Source organism: Marmota marmota, unplaced genomic scaffold, assembly GCF_001458135.2.
Source record: "Marmota marmota marmota unplaced genomic scaffold, marMar, whole genome shotgun sequence".
NCBI classification, from domain to species: Eukaryota; Metazoa; Chordata; class Mammalia; order Rodentia; family Sciuridae; genus Marmota; species Marmota marmota.
The window spans coordinates 3,671,554-3,698,562 of NW_025999895.1; the positions used below are offsets into that span (position 1 = coordinate 3,671,554).

At 43.6% G+C, this 27,009-nt stretch overlaps 1 protein-coding gene across 8 annotated transcripts in view; it reads right to left on the reverse strand.

Moving 5' to 3' along the window:
- Positions 1-27,009, reverse strand: part of Tnrc6c (trinucleotide repeat containing adaptor 6C) — an 86,773-nt gene that overhangs the window by 18,661 nt on the left and 41,103 nt on the right. For 4 of the 8 annotated variants that reach the window (XM_048797724.1, XM_048797728.1, XM_048797730.1 and 1 more), the window contains exons 4-11: positions 24,315-26,912; positions 13,438-13,653; positions 10,868-11,034; positions 6,403-6,483; positions 4,928-4,985; positions 4,010-4,152; positions 2,476-2,649; positions 729-875 (exon numbers count right to left, since the gene is read on the reverse strand). In XM_048797724.1, coding sequence (XP_048653681.1) covers positions 729-875; positions 2,476-2,649; positions 4,010-4,152; positions 4,928-4,985; positions 6,403-6,483; positions 10,868-11,034; positions 13,438-13,653; positions 24,315-26,912 — 3,584 coding nt within the window. The remainder of the gene's footprint in view (positions 1-728; positions 876-2,475; positions 2,650-4,009; positions 4,153-4,927; positions 4,986-6,402; positions 6,484-10,867; positions 11,035-13,437; positions 13,654-24,314; positions 26,913-27,009) is intronic. The other 4 variants (XM_015504124.2, XM_015504126.2, XM_048797738.1 and 1 more) reach the window with 3 other exon arrangements.

Below are 27,009 nucleotides of genomic sequence, written 5' to 3' on the forward strand. Positions count from 1 at the left end.
ATCTCAAATATTTTCCTGGTAACAGAGGCCTCAGGGGAGAAAGCAGTTTTCCCTCTGCTGGAAGAATGCCAGAGGTGGTAGGGACCTCAGGATGCTTTGCTCCTTCCTGGGAGGGCACAGCCTCCCTCTGCCCCAGAATTGACATATCAAGTACAGCTCTGATGTGTTATCAACAAAAAGCAATCAATTACTAAACATTCTTATGAGGGTAAGGACTGTTACATTGTGATTAAAAACTCAATCCAAAGCCTGAAATTATGGAATGTTCTACACATGCTCTCTGTGACTGCCTTCAGCTTCTCAGCACAGTGTGGCAGTCCTGGGTTGTTAGGGGTCATTTCCTCCACAGCCCAAGCTGCCAACAGAGCAGCCTGCCCTGCCCTTTCCAGCAACCCAGGACCAACATCAGGTTCATCAGAGTAACTCTCTAAGGCAAGCCCAGGACAAACTGCACCACTGGTGGGGTGCCGACTTGTCTTCCCTCAGAGCTGCTCTGACCTGTGGCAGGCTGGGTGGCTGAAGCTGCCTGAGTAGCAGGCTTTGGGGATCCTCCTGGGGCAGCAGGGCCAAGCAGCTTCCTGAAGGTTAGGATAGATTTACAGGTTTAAAACAGCAAGGACTCCTCTTTGATGTCGATTAACTCAGCTCTCACTTTAAAAGAGTGTCTCGGATATGGCCAAGTCCCCACCAAGCACCCGCCTATGTCGCCCACTTGGCCCGGGTCTGACCTGAGGGGATAGAAACTGAGGCACTTGAGCACGGAGGCTGGGCTGGGAGGAGTTAAGAGGCTGCACTGGCGGCTGCGGCGGCTGCTGCATGGTCCTGGCTTGTGCTGCTCCGCTATTGCCAAACACACCCAGATTGCCACTCGGGATCTGCAGGGAGACGGGATGGACTTTAGGGAGCAGAGGTAGGCAGTTGCACGGGTGGGTGAAATAGTGTGCTACCCACCTATGAATGCAAGGTGGCTTCTGCTTCCCAACACTGCCAACCTGTTCCACCACACCTAGGACCAATACTATCTGTACTGGTGATAGTGGGTGGACAGTCAGCCACAGAAGCAGCTGATGCTTTAAGCTCACAGGAGCCGTATGATAACAGCCCCTTTTCTGGCAGTACTGGGGACTAAACCCAGGGGTGTTCTACTTCTGAGCTACACTGCTGGTCCTTTTTATGTATTTTTAAAAAATTTGAGACAGGGTCCCACTAAGTTGCCCAAGCTGGCCTTGTGATCTTCCCACCTCAGCCTTCTGAATGGCTGGGACAGGCACGTGCCATTGCACTCTGCCTGATGGTGCATTTTAAAGTGTCCCCAACAAGGCTGTCAACTTACAGAAACTATAACAACAGAGTATTTCAGCAAACAGTGATGTGGACATGGCTGTCTGAATGACACACATTCAGGCAGCCATTTCCAGAAGGCTATATCTATGGTCAGAGTTAAAAGGCAAGAATGTTTGGTTATTACTACTGACCCAGAGGAAGAGTGACATTTTCAAATGGGAAATATATCTATTATTTCAAAAAACCTTGGAATTGAATCAACTGGCAAATTTGGGTAGTTAACCTGTGTCAAATCCAGTAAGTCTGTCTGGGGTGCATTTTCCACACTGTGTCATGAGCTACCTAACAAAGAGGTGCAGCAAGATGCTCTTGGCCTTCTCTTGGAAGAGCAGTCTGGGAGGCACAGGGCAGGAGACCCATCCTGTGTGCACACTGCTGCTGGGCTGCTGACTCCTGACAGCAGAACATCTGGAAGGGAGATTCCTACCAAACTCGACAAAGCTAGCAACTCCAAGAGCCAGGATTGCACTGAAGGTCAACTGGGATCTCTGAGTGGAGAGGACACTGTTGATAATTCCATGGAGACCACAGGCACAAAAGGGCCTGCTCAGACTCCCTAACACTAGATGTACTTCAAGAAAGGGGCAAATGTGTGTGTGGGCGTTTTTCCCTGCAAAACCAGCCAGGAGGGCTGGCCTGTAGCCATCAGAGTGCTGTTTGTCTCAATACCATCGAGTCAGAGAATCCACAGGAAGGTGGAGAAATGGAGAACCAGACAATCAGGCCTCCCAGGCCCTTGGGGGACCTCCTGGCGAGACAGGTCCCCTCTGCTTCTAATGGGAGGGGAGTGCCTGAGTTCTCTTCCAGCTCAGTATTACTTGGCAACACATCAGCATTTAAATTAGCAGGAAGTTGGTGTCCAGGGCATGGGAAGACTCAAGTATGTTTTGGTTTAGTGTAAAAGTAACAAACATTTCCTGTTGCACTGTTAAATTTCAGGAACCCCTATTCAGTTCCTGATTTTACCTGAAACACCTGAGAGAAATTCTTATGGTATTTTCAACTACTCTTCCATATTTGATTGTATTTTAAAATAAAAGTATTAATGGAAAATAAGAGTGTTTTCATGGAACACATCTTTCTAAGGGGCAGGTGAACAGAGACCACAGTCAGCTTTCTCCCCAGTCTTACCTGTCTGGAAGAGTTCAAGTTTTGCATGCCCAGCCCTGAGGCAATCCCACCCAGGGCCTGATTGGGGAGTGCACTGTTGGAAAGGGGGAGCTTCAGGCTTGGGGAAGGCAAAAACGGTGAAGTCGTGGGCTCTTCCACGAGGCCGCCATCCTGATTGGAGAAAGAAAGGGTGAGCTGTGCGCAGCGTCCACCAGCAGACAAAGCACCGAACAGTTTCCCAAGGAAGGAGGAAGGGGACGGATGGAGAGAGTTAAAAGAGCGAGTGTGGACAGTGAGGGAATGGATAGCATGGGCGAAAGAAGAGGGGAAAGAAAAAGAGAAACAGGATTAAGATGCCGTTTTCATTGAAAACATTCTACAAACACATACATTAGCTTCTAGTAGTACTGCCTTCAGACACTGCTGCCCCTGACTGGGGAGAGTGAGGAGGAGGGGCCAGAAGTGCTGGCCAAGTCTGATCTGGAGAACACAGTACAGCCAGTTTCAAACAGGTTCTTTGAGAAGATAGGAGCAAGGCTTGAGGCATACATGGGCTGGATTCTGACATTCACCAGCTTTGACCTTGGCACTCAGAAATTTCATAAAGTTTAACCTAATATGAGTGGAAGTCATAAAACATACAATCCTATTATAGTTTTTTCCTTATATTAATTGTGGGCATACTATGTGCTAAGGCCTTAACAAATTGATTTCATCCAATGTCACAACCCATTTGCAATATTATTCTGTTTTAAATATAAGCAAATAGGTCATGGTCCCACTCTCAGGGTTGTCAGATTAAGCAAATAAAAGTACAGGATGCTGTGTTAATTTGGAATTTCAAGTGAACAAATCATTTTTTAGTTTAATACATTCCTGGTTCACTCCACAGCCCAGTTTTCTGAAGTGGAGTGCATTGTCGAGGTTCTAAGAACAGAGAGAAAAATCCTATCAAGGATGGTAAGAGCCCTCCTGGGAGACTTCCTATGTTTTCTAAAGCACATCCCTTCTTGTTTCAACTTTATATTCAGGGTTGGATCATTCTGATCAAATCTAACATGTGTTTCCCTGCTTTGTAGGTCCACCAATCTGGAGGGGGACACCACTCCATGATAACACTAAGAGGACTGAGCTGACCTGGACTTGAATGTGCAGGGAACTGTCCACGGGGGCTGTGGGTGTCACTGACATGGGTGGCTGGCCAGGGCTCAGCCCTACCACTTCCCTTTCTTCAAGGCTACACATATAATTTCCAAATGGAAGAACTTGTATATTTGAAATTAGGCAGTAAAACAAATGTGATGATCTTGTGTACTGGAAAGACTGAAGTGGATAACCAGCTAAGTTCCCACAGCAACAATGAAGATCAGTTTTCAATTCCAGCATTTTTCATTCCTAGTAACATCATTTGTGAAACATATTATGCCTCTGAGTTAAACTTTCATATAATAGGGGAAAAAAAGTTCAAAGTCTAGCAAAAATTTAATCTGACTTGCACTAAGGACACAGTTTAAATGAAAACATTTCTCATTTAAAAACTGCCTAAATCTATTACCTTGTCAAGAAAGGTGGGGCGGTCCATGGAAGACTCTTTGGAGATTGGTGGGCGGCAGCCGAGGGGTTTGGTGACCATCCCATTATAGTCAGTCACTCCCAGTCCACGCTTGTCCATGTCCACCTTCTTTTCCAGCAGAGCGCCTGGGGCACAAATACAGAACAACATGAAAAGCAAATGTGGTCATGGATGTTGACATAGGACAGGTGCTAGCTCCAGCCTCAGGGAAGAGACCCCTGAGCCCTTCAGAAAGCAGCAGGGGCACAACAGCCCTCAGGTGCTGGTTCACCAGCCCTGGGCCTGCTTGGCACCCCTGCTGCCTCCCCTTGGAGGAGCGTACCCACGGCTGCCCAGGCTTCACATGCTTGCTTCCCCCCTGAAACCACCAGTGTCAGGGCCTTCCTGACTGTCTATGAGAATGGCTCTTACTCACCTTGTGGCCTCAGTTCCCATTACTGCCGTCTTGTAAAACTAAACTGCTTTTGTATTCCTGGAAGCTTCTGGCCCAGTGACCGGCATTTGTTTGGGTCACTTTAACTTTGCATTACTGTACAAGTCTCAGAAGCTGGTGCTCACTGCTTCCACTAGCCCAAGCTTCTCTGCTCTGACATCTCAACCCCACCTGATCACACCATCTACCACTATTTTTCACAGATTTTGTACCTGAAAAATCTGCCTACTCACTGAAGTCTGTAACCCCCAAAACAATAATTATGGCATCTTTGTGGTCACTTGTGGGAATGTGCAGATTGGCAGGAAACATGAATCACCCAACAATCAATCTCATGTCAAACCCAGGTCATAATACTGTACAATGAGTCTGTCCTTCCTTCCTGAGGTCCACTCAGTGCCCCATTTTCTGTATTTCTGTGCTTCTTGCTGGTGGTTCTGGTGAGTGCTGCTGACGCCCTCACTTACTCATGGCCTGGTCCAGGTTCATGCTGTTGCTCTTCAGGGCCTCCTCGGCTGGCTCTCTCTGCAGAGGAAGCAGAGTGCTTGTCAGCAGCATATAGCAGCAGAGGGAGGGCTAGGAGCAGCGTGGTCACCACCATTGTGGAGAGTGCTGTGATGGCTAGGGTTTGGACCTGGAAATGCTTTTCTCCACTGCTGAGATTACAGGCGTCTTTTAAACAGAAAGCACCCATAATTAAAAATGACTGTGGATCTTGAAGAACTTATATTTAACATCTTAGGAACATAATGCAGGGTTCTAGGACAGCCTTCTAAGTTCTCCATCAAGTGTCTTCTCTATAGTAATGATTCAGCAGGGATGCCACCCGGCCGATACAGCAGGGCCAGACATTGATGCAGGAAGACCCTGTCCCACCTGCCTCTCTAGAACCGGCAACTGTTAAAAGTCACTTGCAGTCAGCCTAGGGGTTCTTTTCCATGCCATGAGTTCTAGGCTCTGCCATCCAAACTTCCTCCAAGAAACAGGAAACAAACAAACAAACAAACAAGCAAGCAAAAAAAAAAAAAAAACAAGTAGGTTTATCTTGGTTGTTATCCCTCTGATTGGAGCTGACTGATCCAGTGGACAACGGAAGCTCCAGGGTGCTGTGATGACTTCAGCAGCTGGGCCACAGGGGCAGTGCCCTGCACAATGCAGGTACGCCTGGCCTGAGGCACCACCCTACAGGTCACCTAGTGAAGACACTCATCTGAATAAGGATTTGGAAAGAAGACATTCAAAGGGACTACACAGCGACCATAGTGATAGCCCTGGCTCTCTGAATCCCTGTCATTTCCCTTAGGAAATAAACAAACTGGTAAGTTTTCACTTACCAGTGGGAACACACTGAGATCTGAATTCTCCCTATACATTATCAGAAACTCAGGAATTATACAGGCTTGGTTAGAATGACTTTTTAAAAAAATATGATGCTTTAGTATTTATTTATACCAAGCTTTCTCTTGTAATCTTCTTCAATCTATTACATTAACTAATATAATTCACTTAACTATAAATTATAAGAAAATATAAAAAAAACTATATAAACCATGGAAGCTACAAATCATGTAGTTTCTACTCTATGAAAAAGCTCTTGTCTTTTTAAAAAAATTTAAAAATATTTATTTTTAAATTTTAGGTGGACAAAATATCTTTATTTTTAAAATTTTTATGTGGTGCTGAGGATCGAACCTAGTGCCTGGCGCATGCCAGGCGAGTGCACTACCACTTGAGCCACATCCCCAGCCCCTCTCATGTCTTTCTTGATGGAAACTGAGTGGGTCTTTTGCTGCAGTTCAAACCTAGCCTAAACTGCCCACCAAAGGGGATTTACGAGCTAATGACATCAGTAACCTCATCCTCACAGCCTTCCTTGTGTAAGAAACAATTACAGCTGTTCACTTGGGCAAATACGGGGGAGTAGTAACCGGAGACCACTCACTGGGAAGCCCATGTCTGTGAGTTGTTTGATCAGCCGACTCATGATCCAGGCCTCATCCTGCTTGCCAGATGTCTTCATGCCCTGGAATGAAGTGCAGGCAAGGTGAAGGGCCAAGAGTTGCATTTCTCCTAGAAACAGGAGGCAGCTGAATCTCTTGATAATTTAGAAGTCACAGGATCTTTTTTTTTTTTTTTTTTTAATATACTTATTTGTAGATGGACACAATGCCATTTTTTTTTTTTTTTTTGTGCTGGGGACTGAACCCAGGGCCTTGTGCATGCAAGGCAAGCACTCTACCAAGTGAGCTATATATCCCCAGCCCTGGACACAATACCTTTATTTTATTTACTTATTCTTTGTGTGGTGCAGAGGATTGAACCCAGTGCCTCACACTTGCTAGGCAAGTGCTCTACTTCTGAGCTACAGCCCCAGCCCCCAAGGACCTTTTTGTTAGTGTTAAATTGTGTTGTACTCCATGAGGTCCCTGACAGTACTTGTGACAAATACTACAGAGAACTGCAGGGTGCAGCACCAGGTTGGTTAATATGTGTAACTTATGGACTTACAAAAACCAGGGTGATTATTTCCCCTTCCTAGGGAATCAATTTGGCTTGTCACAAGAGCATACCACTTTCTTTCTTTCTTTTTAATTTTTTTTTTAATAGTTGTAGATGGACAGAATGCCTTTATTTACTTGTTAATTTTTATGTGGTACTGAGGATTGAACCCAGTGTCTCACGCATGCTAGGCACAAGCTTTGCCACTTTGCTACAGCCCAGCTCTTAAAGAGTACTACTTTCATTATTAAATAATTACAAGGAATGCTCCAAATTGCATGGTTTTGTCCTTTTACAAACTTTATTCTCAATGGAAAATACAGGGGGTTTGTTGCAATGAATGAAAGGGCAAGAAGAAGAAAACAAACCTTTTAATTTTATTAACTATTCATCATTTGTAACCCTCAGGTGAGAGGAAAGGAGGAAGAAGGAAAATGTCAGAGAGAGAGAATAAGAAAAGGGGAACAGGTCACCTACAGGAAGAGAGAACCCAGCAGGAAGGCCCAGAGCCTGGAGAGTAACTTCCCTCTGAGTCTGCACTGACAAAGGCTCTACTGATAAATCAGAAGCAACTGGGTGACACAGTGAGACTCATTCTCAAAAAATGAACAAACAAAAAATGCCCCCTCTAAGAATATACCTCACTGTGTGTTCTGGAACAGGAGCCTGCTATAACTGTGGTAGAGCATGTGGAGCGGGCTTATGCCTTCCAGCAAGCAGTTCATCTGGGGCTGTTTCCACAATTATCATGTTGCTGAAGCCACATCGAACCAGAATATGTTTTATTTTTATTTTTTTGGTACCAGGGATTGAACCCAGGGGGTGCTTAACCCACTGAGCCACATCCCCATCCCTTTTTGTTTTATCTAGAGTCTTGCTGGGTTGCTTAGGGCCTCACCAAAGTTGCTGAGGCTGGACTTGAACTTGCAGTCCTCTTGCCTCAGCATCCCAAGCTGCTGAGATTACAGGCATGCACCAAAAGGCCCAACAAGACTATATTTTAATTAACCAATTTGGTTATTTCAGGTCCCATTATAACTGTTTATCTGGCAGCTCAACCATAAAGAGACTTCTTTTTGATGTCTGCAATCACTTACTTCTACTGCTGGTAAACGGGGCCTGGTTTTAGTTGCTGGGTTCTGCTTACTGCTATGTTTTTCTAAAATGTTCTTCTAAAGTAAATTTTCTTTACAGTAATACATTCACATGATTTATAAGGAATTAGAACATTCTACAGAACCCAGTATGTGTACATACATGTGACTCTCCCTTACAAAACTGTAAGTGTACTATTCATCTTTTTCATACCTTACCTTTTTTACTGAACAATGTATTTTGCTGAACTCTTCATATCAACATACCTGAACCATAACATATTTACAGATTTTTTCTTTAAAAATGTGCAGTTTCACACCAGACCTGGTGGTGCATGCCTGTAATCCCCCCAATTCTGGAGGCTGAGGCAGGAGGATCTCAAGGTCAAGTCCAGTCTCAGCAACTTAGTGAGACCCTGGCTCAAAATAAAAAATAAAAAAAGGGTGAGGATGTTGGCTCAGTGGTAAGCACCCCTGGGTTCTACTCCTGGTACAAAAAAAAAAAAAAAAAAGTTTAGTTTCCCATACTATTAATGGGACATAATTCAACTGGTTACTGTATGTCTTTTCGTTTTCTTACTACAAAAAAGTTGCAATAGAAGAACACATGTCATACTCATATGGCTGTACCATAACAAGTGGAGGTGCTGTGTCAAGTGCTAATGTCCATCATTTTGACAGATAACATCACGCTGCCTTCTTTTTGGGTTATATTGATTTATATTTTTGCCAGCAAACTAGAGTACTGATATTTTCACAGCTTTGAGAATAGGATGCTGACAGTGTGGCACTGAGGATGATGTCAGAAAACGAAACCAATGATAGTGGAACAGAATCTGCATGGATTCAACTTTGTAAATCCATACTTTGCAACCCTGTAGTAAATTTTCTTAAATTTAAAATTTTGACTATAATCAATAGTAACTCATGTGTTAACTTTTTTTTCAGACTGGAAAAATGTTCATTAAACTCATGAAGAAATGAAGTGTGATGATTTGGGCTGTTCAAGTTTTTTTTTTTTTTTTGGTAGCAGGGATTGAACTCAGGGGTACTTAACCACTGAACCATATCCCCAGCCCTTTTAATTTTTTTGATATATAGACAGGGTCTCACTAAATTGCTCAGGGCCTTGCTAAGTTGCTGCGGCTGGCTTGAATTCATGATCCTCCTGCCTCAGCCTCCCAAACCCCTGGGACTGTAGGCGTGGGGCCATAGTGCCTGGTAGGGTTGTCAACCCTAATGTATATTCATCAGTATTCAAAACACCCTAATATTGCATCAAAGACAGTTTAGTAATAAATATTTTAAAAATAATATCAGTACTCCTTTTTTTAAACTAAAGTTTTATATGATGCTCACATATTCTTTTGCCAAAAAAAAAAAGGCATAAAACCTGAGATTATTATGCTATGAAATTGAAGATCACCTTGTCCGTTGTTTTTTATTGGTCTCTGGTTGTTTTATTTATTTTTAAAAATGTTTTGTTTTAGTTGTTGATACAGTTCCTTTCTTTATTTATTTATACATGGTGCTGAGAATCGAACCCAGTGCCTCACACATGCCAGGCAAGTGTGCTATTGCAGAGCCACAACTCCAGTCCTGGTCTCTGGTTGTTTTAAAAACCATTTTCTAGGACTTTGTTAAGTATCAAAGAGATCAGTTCTGTGATGTGAGTTACAATTTTTTCCCCTGCCTGTTATTTGCACTTTGTCTCTGATTAGCTTATTTTCTGTTATGCATGGTTTTTGTGTTTATTATTGAAATCTAAAATTCTTTTATGGCTTGAAGATTTTAGTCATAGTTAGAAATGTCCCTCCAACTGCAATATTGTTTTTATAACAATCATGATTTTATATTTTTATATTTAAATTTGTGATGTAATTGGAATTTATCTTGGTGTGAGTTGGGGGTTCAGTATCTTCCAGATGGCTTCTCATTTATTTCAATACTAGTTAATGGTACACTTCAGCTATCCAACTTTTTAGTTTGGGAACCCCATTATACACTAAGTCTTAAAGATTAAACATCCCAAAGAACTTTTGTTTATAGACGTTGTATTTGTCAACATTTACTATATTTGAAGTTAAAGCTGAGAAATTAAAAAAAAATATTTATTAGTTTTATTCAAAAACAGCAATAATAATAACAGAAGCATTACATATTAACATAATTTTTTTTTGGGGGGGGTACTGGAGGTTGAACTCAGAGGTGCTCTACCACTGAGCTACATCCCCAACCTTAAATTTTTTTTTTTTTTTTTTTTTTTTTAATTTTGAGACAGAGTTCATTAAATTGCTCAGACTGGCTTCAGACTTGCATCCTCCTGCCTCTGCCTGCTGAGTTGCTGAGATTATGGCCATGCACATGGTGCCTAGCTATGAGTAACATTATTTTAAAAAAATTTAATTACATTCCTAAAACACATTTCCAGTGAGATGAACCTGCACTGTGTTGCCCCTCTGTGACTCTGAGAGGTCTGGCTTAAGGAACAACTGGGCTCTTACATTTCTGTATGTGCTCTTCCTGACAGTTCCACTTGTGTCCCCTTACAGGCCCATGTGTTGAAGGCTGCTCCCCAGAGTGGCATTACTGGGAGGTAGGGCCTAGAGGGAGGTTTTTGGGTTTGGGGCTGGGCTGTGCCTTCCTCCCTGACCCCTTCCTCCTCCTCTGACTTTCTGGCCAGGAGGTGTGCAGCTTGGTTCCACCATAGCTTTCACTATGATGTGCTGCCTCACCACAGGCCCAAGGCAATAAGGCTCACTGATCAGAACCTCCAAAACTGCTAGTTCTCTCCTGTAGAAGCACTGCACCTACCTTTTGAAGTCCCTTTTTGGGGGCATTGCCCCAGGAGCTGCAGGAGGAAGTGCTTTCTTGGGAAGCAGCATTGTTCCACAGGTCCCCTTCCTCGTCCTCCCACTGGCTGGGGCCCAGGTTCACTTCATCCCCACCACTGCCCCAGCCTTCTTGCATAGATTTGGAAGCTGGAAGGAGAGCAAACAGGAAATATCAAATTCTCTCCCTAAGGCGTGTGGAGTTTTGCTCTAATGAAATCCGGGGAGGCGGAGAAAAGTGGGTACAGTATGATCCACCTTCTCACATTTCCTTTCCCTGGTACCTAAGAAGGGGCTTTCTCCTCCCATCATGGATGATGCAGATACACTTGTGTTTCCTCCTCTGCACTCCAGGTATCTGCAATCCATGCTGTTCCAAACTTCCTTAACCAACTACACTACCACTGTGAAACAGTGTGAAAGGAACCCTGCAGCCCTAAGGAGTGGGTGGCAATGTCTGTACTCTGAAAAGGCTGCTCTGAATGAGGCCTCCTGAAAGTGTCTTTGCCCCCACATGGCTCTGCTGTCACTTGATCTAAGCCAGTGGGCAATATGCCACGCGGCCAGTGCTTCTCAATCCTCACCACAGTGGCAGTCAGTGGGGATCACATGGGAGGCTGCTGGCCTAGGGTATCTATCTGTATTTCTGACAAGCTCCCCAGGAGATGCCCACAGCTCCAGCACAGAAGCCTAGCGCTGGGGAAGAAGCTCAATATTTCAGGATGTTACTTTTTCCTCTTTTTAAAAATAGAAAGTGATTTTTGGTGTCAAAGCATCCCCATTTTCTAGTTCTTGGAAGAACTAAAAAAGGCCAAACTAGGTGACTGTGGATACCCAAGGTCTTTAAGATGATGAAAATTTGACATCTACGAGGTAGACAGGCACATAACTTGACCTCATGGACAAGTTCTAAAAACAAAATACACTGCTTCAAAATGGCATGTGAATTTAAACACCCAGAAGTTCCCTTATCCTTTAGCTTTGTAACCAAAAGCAACAGAAATGGACTAAATACTTCTAGCACAACTGGTGGATATCTGGTGGATATCCACTGTCAACAAAACACAAAATCAAATGGAGTTATATTTTAAGATCTAGGACATCTAACGACATACAAAGAAAATAAGATGCTTTCTGCAGCCATGTAAACAACTTCCCCCCTGGTATTGAGGACGGAAGCAGGGGTGCTGTACTACTGAGCTATGTCTCCTGCCCTTTTTCATTTTGAGACACAATTCAAGTTGAGGCTGGCCTCAAACTTGAGATCTTCTTGCTTTAGCCTCCCAAGCACCATTGTGCTGGCCTGAACAATTAATTTTCACATCAGACTTAAATCAGCCATCTTATACTTAGGAAACCCCGGGCCTCACCCATGCCGGGCAAGTGCTCTACCTCTGAGCCATACCCCAGTCCCATATTTTTTCAAGTTGTTTTAAGTATGAACAGAAAGACCCAAAGTGAAATTTTGTTTATAAGATGAAAATAAGGCAAGAAGTTTCAGACCACTATGAATATGTGTTTTTAAGACTCATCTCAAGAAAAAAAAAAAAACCGTCTGCTCTATTTGTCTTCTTTGATGAATAAGTTTAATCAGCAGGCACAAATACTGCAAAGGAAGAGTGAGAACTGCAGTTGGAACCCTCACTGAAATGCTGGGGAACAGAAGTATTTCAGATCATTTTTGGATTTGAATTATTTACACGTACATAAATGAGACATGGGGACAGGACTCATGTCTAAACTCAAAATTCATTTGTTTTATATACACCTTATTCATACAACCTGCAGGTGACTCTAGTAACTCAGTGTTCCCATCCACCTGTGCATGTGGCCTGCAGGTGACTCTGCATTATTTATTTTCTATGCACCTGTGGAACCTAGCATATGAGGTCAGGGTGGAATTATTTTTACCATGTGGCCACATTGAGGCTCAAGGATTTTCAAGTTTTAGAACACTTTGAATTTTCAGATTGAGGGTGCTCAACATGCAGTATATGTTTAGTATGTTTGATTGCTTTAATTTTTTTTGTATTTACTTTATTTTTAAAAATTTTTTTTATAGCTGTAGATGGACAGAATGCTTTTGTTTTATTTATTTTCTTATGTGGTGCTGAGGATTGAACCCAGTGCCTCACACATGCTAGGCAAGTGCTCTGACATCCAGCCATAACTGCAGGCCCTATATTTATTTTTAAAAGGAGGAGAGGATGGGACTTCTGTTAAAAATTCATTTATGTTCATGTGTTAGATGTGGTAAATATTTCTTTATAGTCTTGGTTAAAGTTAGTCTTAAAGTATAAATAGATTGAGGTATACTGTCTCCTAATACTTTAATTTTTAAAATTCAGTTTGGTCTGGGGCTAAGTGGTAGTGTGTGTGTGCAGCATGTGCAAGGCTTGAGATTCAATCCCAAGCACCAAAAAATAAATGAACAAGTGTGACAGCTTAAAAAAGGAAAGTGTTTTCAAATCCAGTGAAAAGCATCTGTCTACATAGAACGCTTTGAACCATTTCTACATCCCTAGATCAGGGCATGCAGAGTGCTTGGCTCACCTGGCTTGCACAGGGCTGGGGTGGCAGTGGGAGCACTGGCTCTTCCGAATGTCCCCGTTGACTCAGCAGGGTGATCTCCCCACCCGCTGCCACTGCTGGGTGGCTTCCCCCATGCGGCTGTGCCGTTGTCCACCAGGGTGGAAGGGGGGGATGGCTCCCCCCATGAGTTTTCAGCCTTTGCGTGAGCACTGGGCATTTCTCCCCAGCCTGAGGAAACTGAAAAGGGTGCCAGAGAGGACATAATAGGAGTGAAACAGAAAGAAAAAGTAAAACTGCCATCCAATTTCCAAAATCAACTCAATGCTCATGATTCTGCACCTGCCACAGTTCATGTCACACTGCTGACAGCTCCTACCAGTTGTAATTTTCACAGAGTAGGTTATCTCAGCAAGAGAGATGATCAGATTCCAAATAGTAATTGAAGACTAGAAAACAACACCAGACTTTGCATGCAAGAGAAAGCTTAGGGTATAAAATAAAAACAGTTAAAGCAAATTTTAAATGATTTGGTCTCAATGGGAGTATTACTATCTCAATGATAAAATTTATTAATTTTCTTACTAAAGGCAAAAGGAATCAGTTCCCTTGATATTCATTATTCTGATAACATGCAATAATACTGATAACAAAAGGACATGCAATCTACAAATCATTTTAAATTACAAGCTCTAGGATGAGCAATAGATTATGCAAATTGTTACCAATAACATGGAAGCCATTCCTGATTACCGGCAACTGCTAACAGTAATGTTGCCTATAATTATACAGAAAATAATGCATATTGGGGAAAAGTTTTACAAATTGCAGGAACAGAATTAAATCAAGAAAATTAATGTAACTGATAAAAATTATGGATGCTCTGGGAAACTAAAAAATGTGGGCATTGCTAAAGACCAATCAGCTATAAATATACTGATTCACTGTAACTAAATGGAAAATTCACCTAGAATTTGTCAATCTTATATTTCCAACTCTTTAAAAGGCCAACATTACAAATAAGATTTTTTTCCCCCCTTTTTGTACCAGGGAATGAACCCAGGGGTGCTTAACCACAGAGCCACGTCTCCAGCCCTTTTTAATATTTTATTTAGAGACAGGGTCTCCCTGAGTTGCTTAGGGCCTCGCTAAATTGCTGAGGCTGGCTTTGAACTTGAGATCCTCTAGCCTCAGCCTCCTGAGCCACTGGGATTACAGGAGCGCACCATCATCTGGTCAAATAACTTAAACAAGTAAAAACTAATAAATATTGGGCTGGAGTCGTGGCTCAGTGGTAAAGAGCTCGCCTACCACATGTGAGGCACGGGGTTCGATCCTTAGCACCACATAAAAATAAATAAATAAATAAACAAACAAATAAAGGTATTATGTCTACCTATAACTAAAAAAAATAAAAAATAAAAACCTTAATAAATATTGGGACTATGGTAATTATAGCCAACTGGTTTTTATGGAATGTTTTTAATTTCTGTTAAAAGCAGCAGCAAAGTCTACAGAATATTTTTAAGTAGAAGGTAAATGATTTATAAGCTTCATGTAGCCAAATGTTAGACATAAATATAAAAGCACTTGTGTACTCAAAAATCAAGAATACATTTTTTTCTATCTTAATACACACACAATGCAAACCTACATGCACTTCAGGGTGAGCACAACATCACCATCCAAGGTTCTAGGAAGTGCTATGCAGTGAGATGTAACAGACAATTTTGGCGCAAACCAAGTATTTTCAGTAGACAAAAAACAATTATAAACAATAATTTATATTATTTAATATAAATATTAATATATTAATATATTTATATTGTAATATTAAAATACACATAATCTCCATTGTTCAGTGTTTACTGCTAGAGTAAATTTGCTATCCCTTTTGTTAATAATGTACAGGGAGTATTTTAAACTTGGGTTGATGAGGCAGAACAAATTTTTACTTACATTTAAGATATAGTTGTTAAAATTCTAAAAGTGATCCTCTTGGGCTGGGATGTGGCTCAGTGGTAGAGCATGAAAACATGTGCTTGGCACACAGTTCCTGGCTTACATCCCCAGCCCGAAAAACAGAAAAAAAAAAAAATCCTTCAAATAACTACCATTTTTTGCAAAATATTTCTGTACTGTGACCTCTGGGATCACTGCTTCTGATTTCAGTTTCTTTGATCAAACAGATAGTTGGGAATAGTAAAGTACCAAAGCACCACAAGGATATATAGCTTTCATTTCATATTTGAATATTTCCCCCACTTTTTTGCAGTACTAGGGATGGAACAGAGGGCCTCCTGCACATCAGGCAAGCATACTACTACTGGCCCCAAACAGAGATTTTTGCCTTTCATCAGATCGGAGGGAATGAAGTGCCCCAGCAGTCAGCACCAGGAAGCTGGGGCAGACATGAACTCAGAAAAGGCACAGGGCAAGAGCTGCTCTTTCCCTCCTTCAGAATCCCACTGTGAACACGACAGTCCTGTCCGTGGCCTGCACTCTCTCTTCTACGAAAGCAGAAATCAGTTCTAGATTATTCCATGGACCCAACTTATGTATGTGACAGGGAATCCTTCTTGAGAAGAGGTTTAGTTAAAAAGTGGCCAGTCATAATTAAGTGAAAGAAAAATAAAGGACTAAAAATTTCATTGACTAGCATTTACTGAACGCTTGTGATGCACCTGGCATTTTTAGGTACTGACTGAAGCATTAACAAAGCCTCTTCCTCTGTGAACTTCATGTAAATGTGCTGCAGCACTGGATGGCAACTGACGGAGGCACATTTCCTATCTGAAACCAAGATGGCATTGCTGCTCTCAGCTGGGAGCTCCTTTTACACAAAGGCCAGTCAGGTGCAAAGCATCCTCCTTTTCCAAATGCTTTGTCCTGTAGGCATTCGACGTTTCTGTTTCATATCAATAGATGCTCTTTGAGAGCCCATTAGAGGGGACACTATTAGAGTGACAGGGGTCCTGCTGAAAAGCCAGTCCCTCTGGGGCACCATGTCGCATAGGCATTAGGAACAGAGAATGTCTAAGTCTTGATTTTAGCACACCAGTACAGGTTTTAAATTATCCTTTCTTGTTAGCACTTGGGAGGCTGCATTGTTTTCAACTGTCTTAGTCATCTATTTTGAATTGAAGGTACATACAGCTAGAGCATTTGTGTAAGTGGTTCATGCGCTGCATACATTGATACGCATCCCTCCTACCTCTGTAGCAGGACTACCCACTTACCAAGCCCCCCAAAGCACAGGAAACCAAAAAACAACCCAGTGCAATCCCCTCACCCCAAACAACCCACATCCACAAAAAGCATAGATCACGCAAATCACTGCATGTTGCTTAAAATGGAATTACTTCTGCCTGCTAAGGTCACTAGAAACTGTTCCTGGATTTGTGGTGTGAAAACAGTTGAGCTATAAGAATACACTGCTGATTGGTTTAGGTGACACTAGTTTTTGGTACCATTTTTACATCAAAGAACAATAACCAAACTTTCTAGGACAGGAGCTCTTAAGCAAGGGAGTTGTTCTCTAGCATCTGCTACTGGTGAGACACATAACTAGGGAGAAGCGCCCCTAAATTCAATTTCCCCAGGTTTTAGTTTATCAAATTGAAGTCATGCCTCTATTTTTTTTGGTACCAGGGATTGAACTCAGGGGCACTTGACCACTGAGCCATATCCCCACTCCTATTTTGTATTTTATCTAGTGACAGGGTCTCACTGAATTGCTTAGCGCCTTGCCATTGCTGAGGCTGGCTTTGAACTGACGATCCTCCTGCCTCAGCCTACCCAGCCACTGGGATTATAGGTGTGTGCCACCATGCTTGGCCTAATATTTTGTAATATAATTTTAAAACATCTGTGTTACGCTGGGTATTGTGGCACATACCTGTAATCCCAGCAGTGTGGGAGGCTGAGGAAGGAGGATTACAAATTTGAGGCCAGTCTTGCAGCAACTTATCGAGACCCTCTCTCAAAATAAGACCAACATTCACAATACTTTCCCTTTGGTTTTCTGACTGACATATGACCCCACTGGGCTGCTGCTGCTGGCTTAACTTGGGTGGCATTTACACTGGATTCCACATTTAACCTTGGGGAGACTATAGTGTTTTCTCTTCTCCACACCAATCCCTTTCAAATTATCTGTGCATTTTTGGGGAAGCCTGATAAGAGTTCAGGGATGAAAGAAATCATCTCTGAGGGTTCTCCTTGTATCCCCATTAGATTCAGAGTTACCTGTGAGGTAATTGTGCTAAACAGTTACAGCACAGTTACTGTTCTGTATGTCTGCAAGTTGATTTTTAAGTGTCCCAGAATATTTATTTCTAAATGTACTGGGTAATCACACTGCTAAGTAGTTTTGGGATCTTTTTTTAATTCCCTCAGAAACATAAGTAAAATGCTGTGTTTGTATTTTCTTGCTCTTGTCACTTCCCCACCAGTGACTGAAATGGCCTGCTTCTATGATGCGTAACAACTTCAGGTCCTGTTTTGCTCAGGTCAGACTAAGCCATTGGGGTGATGTCACCCAGGAGGAGCGCCTCATGGGCCAGGGGATACAACTTGGTGTTCTGCATCAGTGGGCCTTGCGAGCCCTCCTTAGGTGGCTTATAGTCTCCAATAAAAAGACAGGCACAGGAAAATTTCTGTAGATTGTTACTATTGTACTACCTCCAGAATAGGGTTGAGCCAGGTCTCAGCAATCCAGTTATCCAAGGTATACTGCATTTCTTAACATGATATCAGTTTTTCTCAGGTTCGTAGATAACTAATTAATATCAACACAAGCAAAAGAAAAAGATGATTGACATATCATTTGCTCCTATAAAAATGGATATGCAAAATGTTATTGAGAAACCATATTTTGTAAGATGAGGGTGCAATACCCATAAGTGATAATGATCGACATTTAAAAAGTAACTTAAACCCAGAAATATAAAAGTCAATTACAGGCAGCTGGGGTGTAGTTCAATGCTAGAGCATTTGCCTCCCATGTGTGAGGTACTGGATTCGATCCTTAGCACCAAATAAAAGTAAAAAAACAAAATAAAGATATCGCGTCCATGTATAACTAAGAAATATTTTTAAAAAGGCAATTACATGAAATTAGCACAGGACAACAGCAAAATTGCAGAATACTTATAAAACACCAAATTTATAAACAGCAGAAACTTCATTAGGCAGACAAGTGGGAGGCTTTGTTAGGAAGGGGGATCCCAGTGGATCTATGGATAGGTACAGCTCCAGTCTGTGGCTAACAGGCACCTGGTGGGCACATGTGCACGGTGTCGTCACTGGGCAGGAACTGGTGTGAAACTGTGCCTGTTACTTGAACAGGCTCAAAGAACAGATAGGCAGAAGAATATTGCAGAGTGACAGGCTTTGAGCACTTGAAACCCCCCAGAGTGGCAAATGTGGCTCTCACTGAAAAAAATGGATTGGCTCAGGTCTGAGGCTTGAATACCTGAATATCCCAGGTAATGTGGAGCAATGATACATTAGTGCTGCCACTTTGCACTTGTGGTAGAAAAAGAGATTAATCTTATAAGTAAGAAAAATTTCCAAGTAACTCTCTTCTGTGTGTTTGTGTAATACACCGAACTTGACAGTTTTTGTACAAGGTCTTACCAAAAAAAAAAAAAAAAAAAAAAAATCTGTCAATTCTTTGTCTCTGTTATATGGTAAAACATTTTAAATTCACAGTTGCTTATACAATACTGCTTCATGAACGGGGCTCAGGAGCGGGCAGGAGAGAAGGAACACAGACACAGCTACTGTGCTGGGATAAAGTGAGTCATGGGAGTTTTCTCCTTACATTGTGAAACTACATTGTGTAATCTGTTAACAAATGTAAGTTTTTTTCATATTAAAGAATGATCTTGGTCCTTCTAACTAAAAAAGAATACCTTTATCAGGGTAAAGTTCACGTTCCTTGTCTATTAAAAACCAGTTAAAAGTGTTTTCTAAAATGATATATGGAAGGGAACAATTGCCATCATGTGCTATGTGGTTCCCAGCTCTGCAGGGTGTCATGGTGTGATGTTTCAGAGCAGTCTGCAGGCCGATATGCAGATTACACATGGGACTTTACCACCAGGCACACAGGTGCTGCTGTAAGCTGTGAGCCCCTAGGTCTTGGCTGTAAAAGGAGATGGCACATGAAGACGTTCCTGGTACAAGGTCACAAGGTACCAGACCACCTGAGAGTGCAGCTGTGGGACAGGCCATGGTGGTGGCAAGGGATGGTGATAGCATTTTAAAAGGCTGATTCTTCTTAGTGGACTTTCAAGCTGTATTAAATTTGGTATTACTGGCTTCTCTCACCATACTATACCACGTCTTCATTTTCAGATTTTTTTTTTGGCAATATTTTTTTTTCTTGATTTCTCTCACTTTCAAGTACTTCTTAAAATTTAAGTGCTTAAAAATAAGAGTTGTACATTAGTAGAAAATAGTGATCACAAATTCAAATGCCCCAAAGAAGCAGCCTGTTAATGTAAACTGTCCTGGTATTGATAACCAAAGGCTACTGCTTGAAAGCCCTAGGTCTGGGACCCTCAGGGCCCGGCAGGGATAGGGGCAAAAGGAGCACACACACTAGTTGATTGCTACTAAGAATCCAACATGTCAGGATCTACAGGTTTTCAAAAGTAGTCAGAAGTCTGCAATTTTTTTATATGAAAATTTTCATTAAAAATGCTCATTCAGCCAGGGATGGTGGTGCACACCTATAATCCCAGCAACTCAAGAGGCTGAAGCAGGAGGGTAACAATTTAAAGGCCAGCCTCTGCAACTTATGGAGGACCTAAGCAACTGAGAGAGACCCTGTCTCAAAATAAAACATAAAAAAGCTGGGGATGTGACTCAGTTATAAAGTAGCCCTGGGTTTAATCCCCAGTGCCCCAAACAAATAAACACTGATACACAGAGAAAATGTGGTCAAAAGAACATGGTTGTGGGACCAGGTGGGGCCTGTGATTTGGAAGGCTCATGTAGTGACACTGAACTGCAGGTGGATCCACACAGGATCCCTGATAAGGCAGGTAGCATTAGGGAGGTAAAGGTGAATTGCCAAGGAAGTGAGAGGAGCCTGAAGGACCACATGCAGCAGGTGAACGGGGGAGGTTCTATAGAGAGGCATTTGAGTTGATGCAAAGAGGACAGTTCTCATTTCAGCCCAGCTGCTGAACGCTTACCATGAAACCCAAACAGCTGCTAATGCCCTGCTGCCTTGTACACACCCCTCCACGCACCCCACCCACCTGGGGCTCTCTCCAGCATCATCACTGCTCGTGCATGGTCCCCCTGCTGCAAGTCCCACAGGCCAGGGTCTTGGCTGCTTCACTCCTTGCTGTGCTCCAAGGCAGCACTGTGCCCTGTGGTCTCTGGGGCCTGATACTGCCCAGCCCTTTGGGGTCTGTTCTTGGCACAGGCCGATGCTGCTTCCTCTCCTTCACACTTCCACTTCTCCCTCTTCCTCTCCACTCTGGGCTGGTGCTGGTGTCCTTGAGCTGTCAGCCACTGAACACTGGCCTGCCTGTGTAGCTACCCTTTTCTCCTCTACCAGATAGACAGGAGCACCTCACCTTTGGATGAAGGGCTCTCCTCCCTTCCCACATATCCTCATTCTCTTCTCGTTTTTTTTTTTTAAATTCATCTCCAACTGTGCTCAAAACTCTACAATCCTATGTACTTTTCCTCTTGACCTAACCCCTGTGCTCATGTCACTCTCCCATAGCTGCACCTTCAGCCAGCTCTGCACTAAGACCTAGTCTTTTATGTCCAATTTGGGCACTGGACATGTCTGATTTCTGTGCCTTCTGCTGTGCTCACATATACTCCAGCAGATGACAAATCATCTGTCCCTCGCCAAAGCCCCGAGTCCATCTTCCTTCTTGGCTTCCACATCCAAACAGTCACTCATTTTAAGCCCCCTCTACCCATCTTCACCACCACTGTCACCTTTTCTCCAGCATGGCTTCTTTTTACATTCATTTTACAGACAGAATGGCTGATTCCACAAAAAGTAAGTCTTGTGGTTCAAGATCTGCTTACAACTGTTCCTTGTTTTCCCAGACCTCTTGAACAGGCTCAAACAGACATAGTCCAGACCGACCCACCCCTGAGCCCCACTCCAGTTGCTGCTTTCTCAAAGCCTTCCCCCATCACAACCTCCAACTACTTTGAACTCCTATTTGTTTATTCCATTTGTTCCCTGTGCCACCTCATGGGAGCTACATGGGGTTCAGAGGGATGCAAGGAGCCAGCTACAGTTGATTTCTGGGATAATGGAGTGAGGCAGCCATGGAACCAGATTCTCCACTCAGGTCTGTCCAGCAGTGTCTGCTAGTCAGGATGGTTTTTTTAAACCAACATGTCTGCCCATGACAGTCAACTGGCACTCAGTACTACTCTGCTGCCCCCATGGGCCTTCTGGAATCACTAATGCCAAGAGTGAAAAACAACACTGCACTCTCACAGGTGGGATTCTGGATGACAGGTGCCATCTATAAGATGACTGATTAGCCAGAGACTATCCTTAGTCTTGTCTTCATGGCATGTTTATAAAATTTAGGAACAACATAAAGCTAGAAGGAACATCTATGGTGCTGTAGGCATACAGAATCAGGGTTCAAAATGCTCTCAAGACACTGGAAGCCCTGATCCTGACAGCTGGCCAGGGATGGAGCTCTTCACTTGGGGCTGAGCAACCATGCAGCAGAGCTGTTCTGAGGGAGAAAGGGAGAGTTGGCTTAATCACAGCCTTAGGAGGAAAGATGTGTTTTTAAATTCAATTTGATACATGTATGAAGATGTGAATTTGGTGTCAACATACCTTATAGATAATCAGAGATATGATAAATTATGGTATAATGGTGTATTAAGAATTGTAATGCAAAAATAAATAAATAAAAAATAAAAATAAATAAATTCAATTTGAGGAAAACTGCATGTGATATGGTTCAAAAAGCTAACAGAAACTTAGAATGCATTTATAGGAGTATGGTTTTGGGATGAAGAAGGTTATAATCTTGGCTAACTATGCACTGGTTAAAGTGTACTTAGAGCAACAACATCAGTTCTGGACGCAAGGGACTCAGGGAAACAGCTTCCCAGATGACCATGAGAAGGACTGAAAACTGTGAGTTTAAGGAAAGCTTTAAGGAGTAGAAACATCTCCTGGTTACAGGTCAGTGAAATGTGGTAATCAGTCAATTGCTACAAATTTTTCAGTACAGAAGAGAAATTAACTCTGGTATTGTTTCAGGAGACAAAACTATAAGCATAATTACTAAACCAAGAGAGAAGCTGACTCAGGAGCAGTCTAAGGAAGAGCACAACAGAGGCAAGAAACAAGCATACTGGGCATGGTGGGTGGAGCCTTGGCGGAGGTGCCTGATTCTTTACTAAGTTGGCAAAAGAGACTTCAGAATGCAACCAGGCCAGGAGCAGGATTATGTGCTTTCTAGTGCCTCCCACCTCTAAGTTCTGAAATTTGGTGAGCAATCTCCTTCACTGCTTAGGCAGATTCCATGCCTAATGGACAGTGATACTTTGTACATAGGCCAATATTCCAATTAGAAATTTGGGACTATTGCCAAGTTGTGCAGTTACGAAGTCCAACTGAATTTTATTTGCACCCCTTACAGGAAGCTTCCCTGAGTCCCTTGTGTCCAGAACTGATGTTGTTCCTCTAAGTACACTTTAACCAGTGCATAGTTAGCTGAGATTACAACCTTCTTCATCTCAAAGCCATACTCCTGTTTCTCTTTTCTACTGTAATTCAACAATATTGTAATTATCTCTGGGGGAAGGCTGAATTATCTCTTCATCTTTTCTTCCACTTGCACCATGAAGGAACTCAAAATACAAGTCTTAGTTTGATTTTAGGATCTTCAACTGAAATAAAAACATGACTGATACAACTGTCCATTACATTTTACAAAAATTGTTTTCAGTACGAACCACATATCAGAAACACCCGTGGAGCTTTAACACTACCAGTGAATTGGGCTTCATTCCAGACAGATTGAATTGCACTCTCTGGGACTGTCATCCCCTCCACCTCACCAAGTTCCCAGATAACTAACTCTAAGGAAAGCCAGGGCTAAGAACCACTGGCTTATCTGAGAGAGTTGAAGACTATTATTTCTAAATTAACACAAACTAATACAATGGGCCCCAACCCTTTCTGAAGAGGACATGGGTCTTCTTTCCTCTCCCATCTTATGATCATGGCTTGCTGCTGACATTGAGGGGGGTTTGGGTGTGTGGCATGGAGGTTGACCTGAACTATCTGCACAGCACATGTTAGAAGAAGCCTTTGTGATTATGATAAGATGGATTATTTAAAAAGGCTTAAAAAACTGGGCAAAGGCTAAATAACATCTTCTGAGAGTGTGCCTATGCAAACTTAGTGACTGATAAAGACCAGAACATTTCTGATTCTCAAAGCATGAACATGACATAAAACATTGGGAAACCTCTAAAATGAGGTTTAGGAAGATAGGAAGTAGCACTGAACATACACGTATGAGGCTAAAATGAAAAAAGAATTCAAAATCGTTCCTGTAACAAGATACAATCTATCCAACAGTTATATAACTTATGAGGAACCCAGACAAATCAAGAGTCACCACCTGAATATAACTTCACATAAGTGCCCTCTGGTAATCTGAACAAGAAAGGGAACAGCTCTATACCTTCTGTGCATAGAAAGCACAAGGGGATCCTGCCTTATGTATTCTCTTTGGATGATATTCAGGTATGATGCTACAAGGCCAGGGCACAAAGTGATTTCACTGTCACCTGCTATATGACCACTATACATAAGTAATGAGAATAAACTACTTTTGTACTTATAATGCAGCTTACAGCACCTTCCATACCTGGCCCAAGCAATGGTGACCGATTCAGCTGTGTGCTGGCCTGGTGCGGGGGTGGTGTCCCGCCCCGGTGTGCAGGGTTGCTTGTGGAGGAGGGGGTGGTGGTGGTGGTGGTGGTACTGCTCTGGATAACTGGGTTGTTTCTATCCCACATGTTTACAGTTTTATTGTTGTAGGTGCTTGGGTCCCCCCAAGCTGAGGTACCGTCATCAATCTCCATCTTTCGTCGGATGGACGGTGGAGAGGGTTCTTCCCAGCCAGTTGCCTCACTGCTGTCCTTCTGCTTGACTGGCACTGGGCCTCCAATCCAGCCTGTCCCTGTCTGTTTAACAGAAGCAGCTCCTCCCCAGTTACTCACATTGTTGTCTTGGGACTTGTTTGCCCAGTTCTGTTGGGGACCAGGTTTTAGGGACTCCCCCCAGTTGGTACCTGGATTCACCTTTGTATTTGTGCTGCTGCCCCAGCCACTGGTCCCAGATCTTGTGGCATCATTCCAACCAGACCCTGATCTATTACTCTCAGCATCCCATCCAGAGCCACTTTTCTTCCCATCCCCCAGGTGTCCAAGGACAGATGATGAATCTGCCCAGTCTCCCCCTCCTGCACTCCAGGATGGATTTGATCTTTGTCCATCTCCCCAGTTTTGGGATTTGGGTTTTTGAGGCTCACCCCAGGTGGGTGACTTGTCCTCCTGATTCACGGTCCCACTCCAAGCATGGCTGCTCTTGGCAGCAGCAGCATTATTAACAGCAGTAGAGCTTATCGAGTCCCCCCAGACCCCAGGGCCACTTGGTGCTTTGTTGTTGCTGTCTCCCCAGCCTGTGTTTGCTGGCACGGCAGCAGGCGGTGAGCTGGCCCACCCCGATACTGAAGAGGTATTTGTACTGTTCATGATGGACCCATCGTTCTTCCCCCCTGAGTTTGAAGACTGAGTAGCTGCACAACCCCAGGCCTCTGTCCCATTGTCATTTTTTCTTTCTGACCTAGGGGATTCTTCAAATTCCCAGGCAGTGTTTTGCTTTACAGGAGTCTGTCCCCAACCAGTGTTGGACAGAACCCTTGGGTCGAGATCATTCCTTGGCAACTGGATATGTCCCTGGTCTATCACCCCTTTATCCCGCCTCCGGCCCTCTCCTGCTCCTTCCCTCCCAGGGCCTCCTTCATTGTGATTGCCAGACCCATCACTACTCCCTTCGCTGGCTGTAGTTCCAGAAGATGCAGCTTTGGCCCAAGAGTTCACATGTTCACTGCTAGGCTGCAAGGCAGGAGTCTGGCTGGCAGAGCTGGGGCCATCCCAGCCTCCTGGTCCTTTCCCACTGATGTCACTACTGGAATGCTGGTTTGGGAGCTTTCCCCACTCCCCATTCATACCATTAGAGGAGCCTCGGCTGGGGTGGCCCCACGCTCCTGAATGGATGTTACCAATGCCACTGCTGCCACTGCCCCTCCCCCAGGCAAGTACCCCTGGACCTGCAGGAGGTCCCGAGTCCCAGGCGCTCCCTCCCCGTTCTTCCTTTTGCACAGCACTGCTGGATCCATTTTGTTTAGCACTTAATGCTGAGTTCACAGTGTCTGCATTCCCCTGACTGAACCCAGAACTGCTATTTGCTGTGGCAGGGTTACTGGGGGTCAGTCCCCACACAGAGTTGCTTATCCCTTCGCCCCCACCCCCACTGCCTTGAGAAGCCGATGATCCATTAGCACCAGGAAGGCCTTGCAGATGGGGAGGGAGGATGGCCCCCATGCCCACAGCCACGCCCCAGTTGGGCAGTCCATTTGTCTGCATTGCATTGACAGGGTTTGGTGAGGAGCTCATGGGGTTAGTGTTATTTGGTCCATCAGTGTTAAGGTTCTGAGGTTGTAGGCTGAAAGACACATTCTGAGACGTGGACGTTTGTGGTTCTGTGCTCTCTTGTGGCAGCAAGTTTCCCCACGCACCTAGAGTGCCTGTTGGATTCCCATTCTGGCTGCCCATATTCTGACCTATGGCACTGACTGGACTGCAAATACTGGAAGGGTTGCCTGTGGCCACAGTTCCTTCATGCCCCAGTACAGGCCAGGCAGCTGGGTTGGCATTAGGACTAAGGTTAAGGTTAATGCCGGCACTGGAGTTGGAAGCACCCCAGCAATTCTGACTTCTCCCATCGCCAATCATGGTGTCCATTTTCCCATCCCCACCACTGACAGAGCAGTGAGCCAGGCCAGAGCTGGAGCCCGTGGCTACGCCCCACGCTCTGCCTGTGCCTCCACTCCCGTTAGCTCCTGCTGCCCCAAGGGCACTCTGATGAGAAGGGCTTTGGACCAGTGCGCTGTTGGTGCCGTTATTGCCATTTGTCTTCTTGGTATGTCCTGTGAAGCTGCCCTGGGCACTCCCTGTAGCCATGCTACTGTTTTCTGAGCCACAGTTGGAGGCAGAGTCAGTGTCTGTAGGACATTCTGAGGCAGATTCAGTCTCTGTTCCTGTGATGGAAGGCCACGCCTCCTGGTCAGTCCTATCTATTATCACTTTTTCCCAGCTGCAGTTGGCATCGCTTCTGTAAGAGGGCTGCTGTCCCCAGTGGGAATTTTCATAATGATCTGTCAGTCCACTGTGACCGAGATCTAAAAAAGATGAAAGAAAATTCGAAATTAGATTTTCCTCCCATTTGTTAATGAATCAACTGTCAAACAGTCTTTGGGGAAGTTCTTTCAAGTTTTC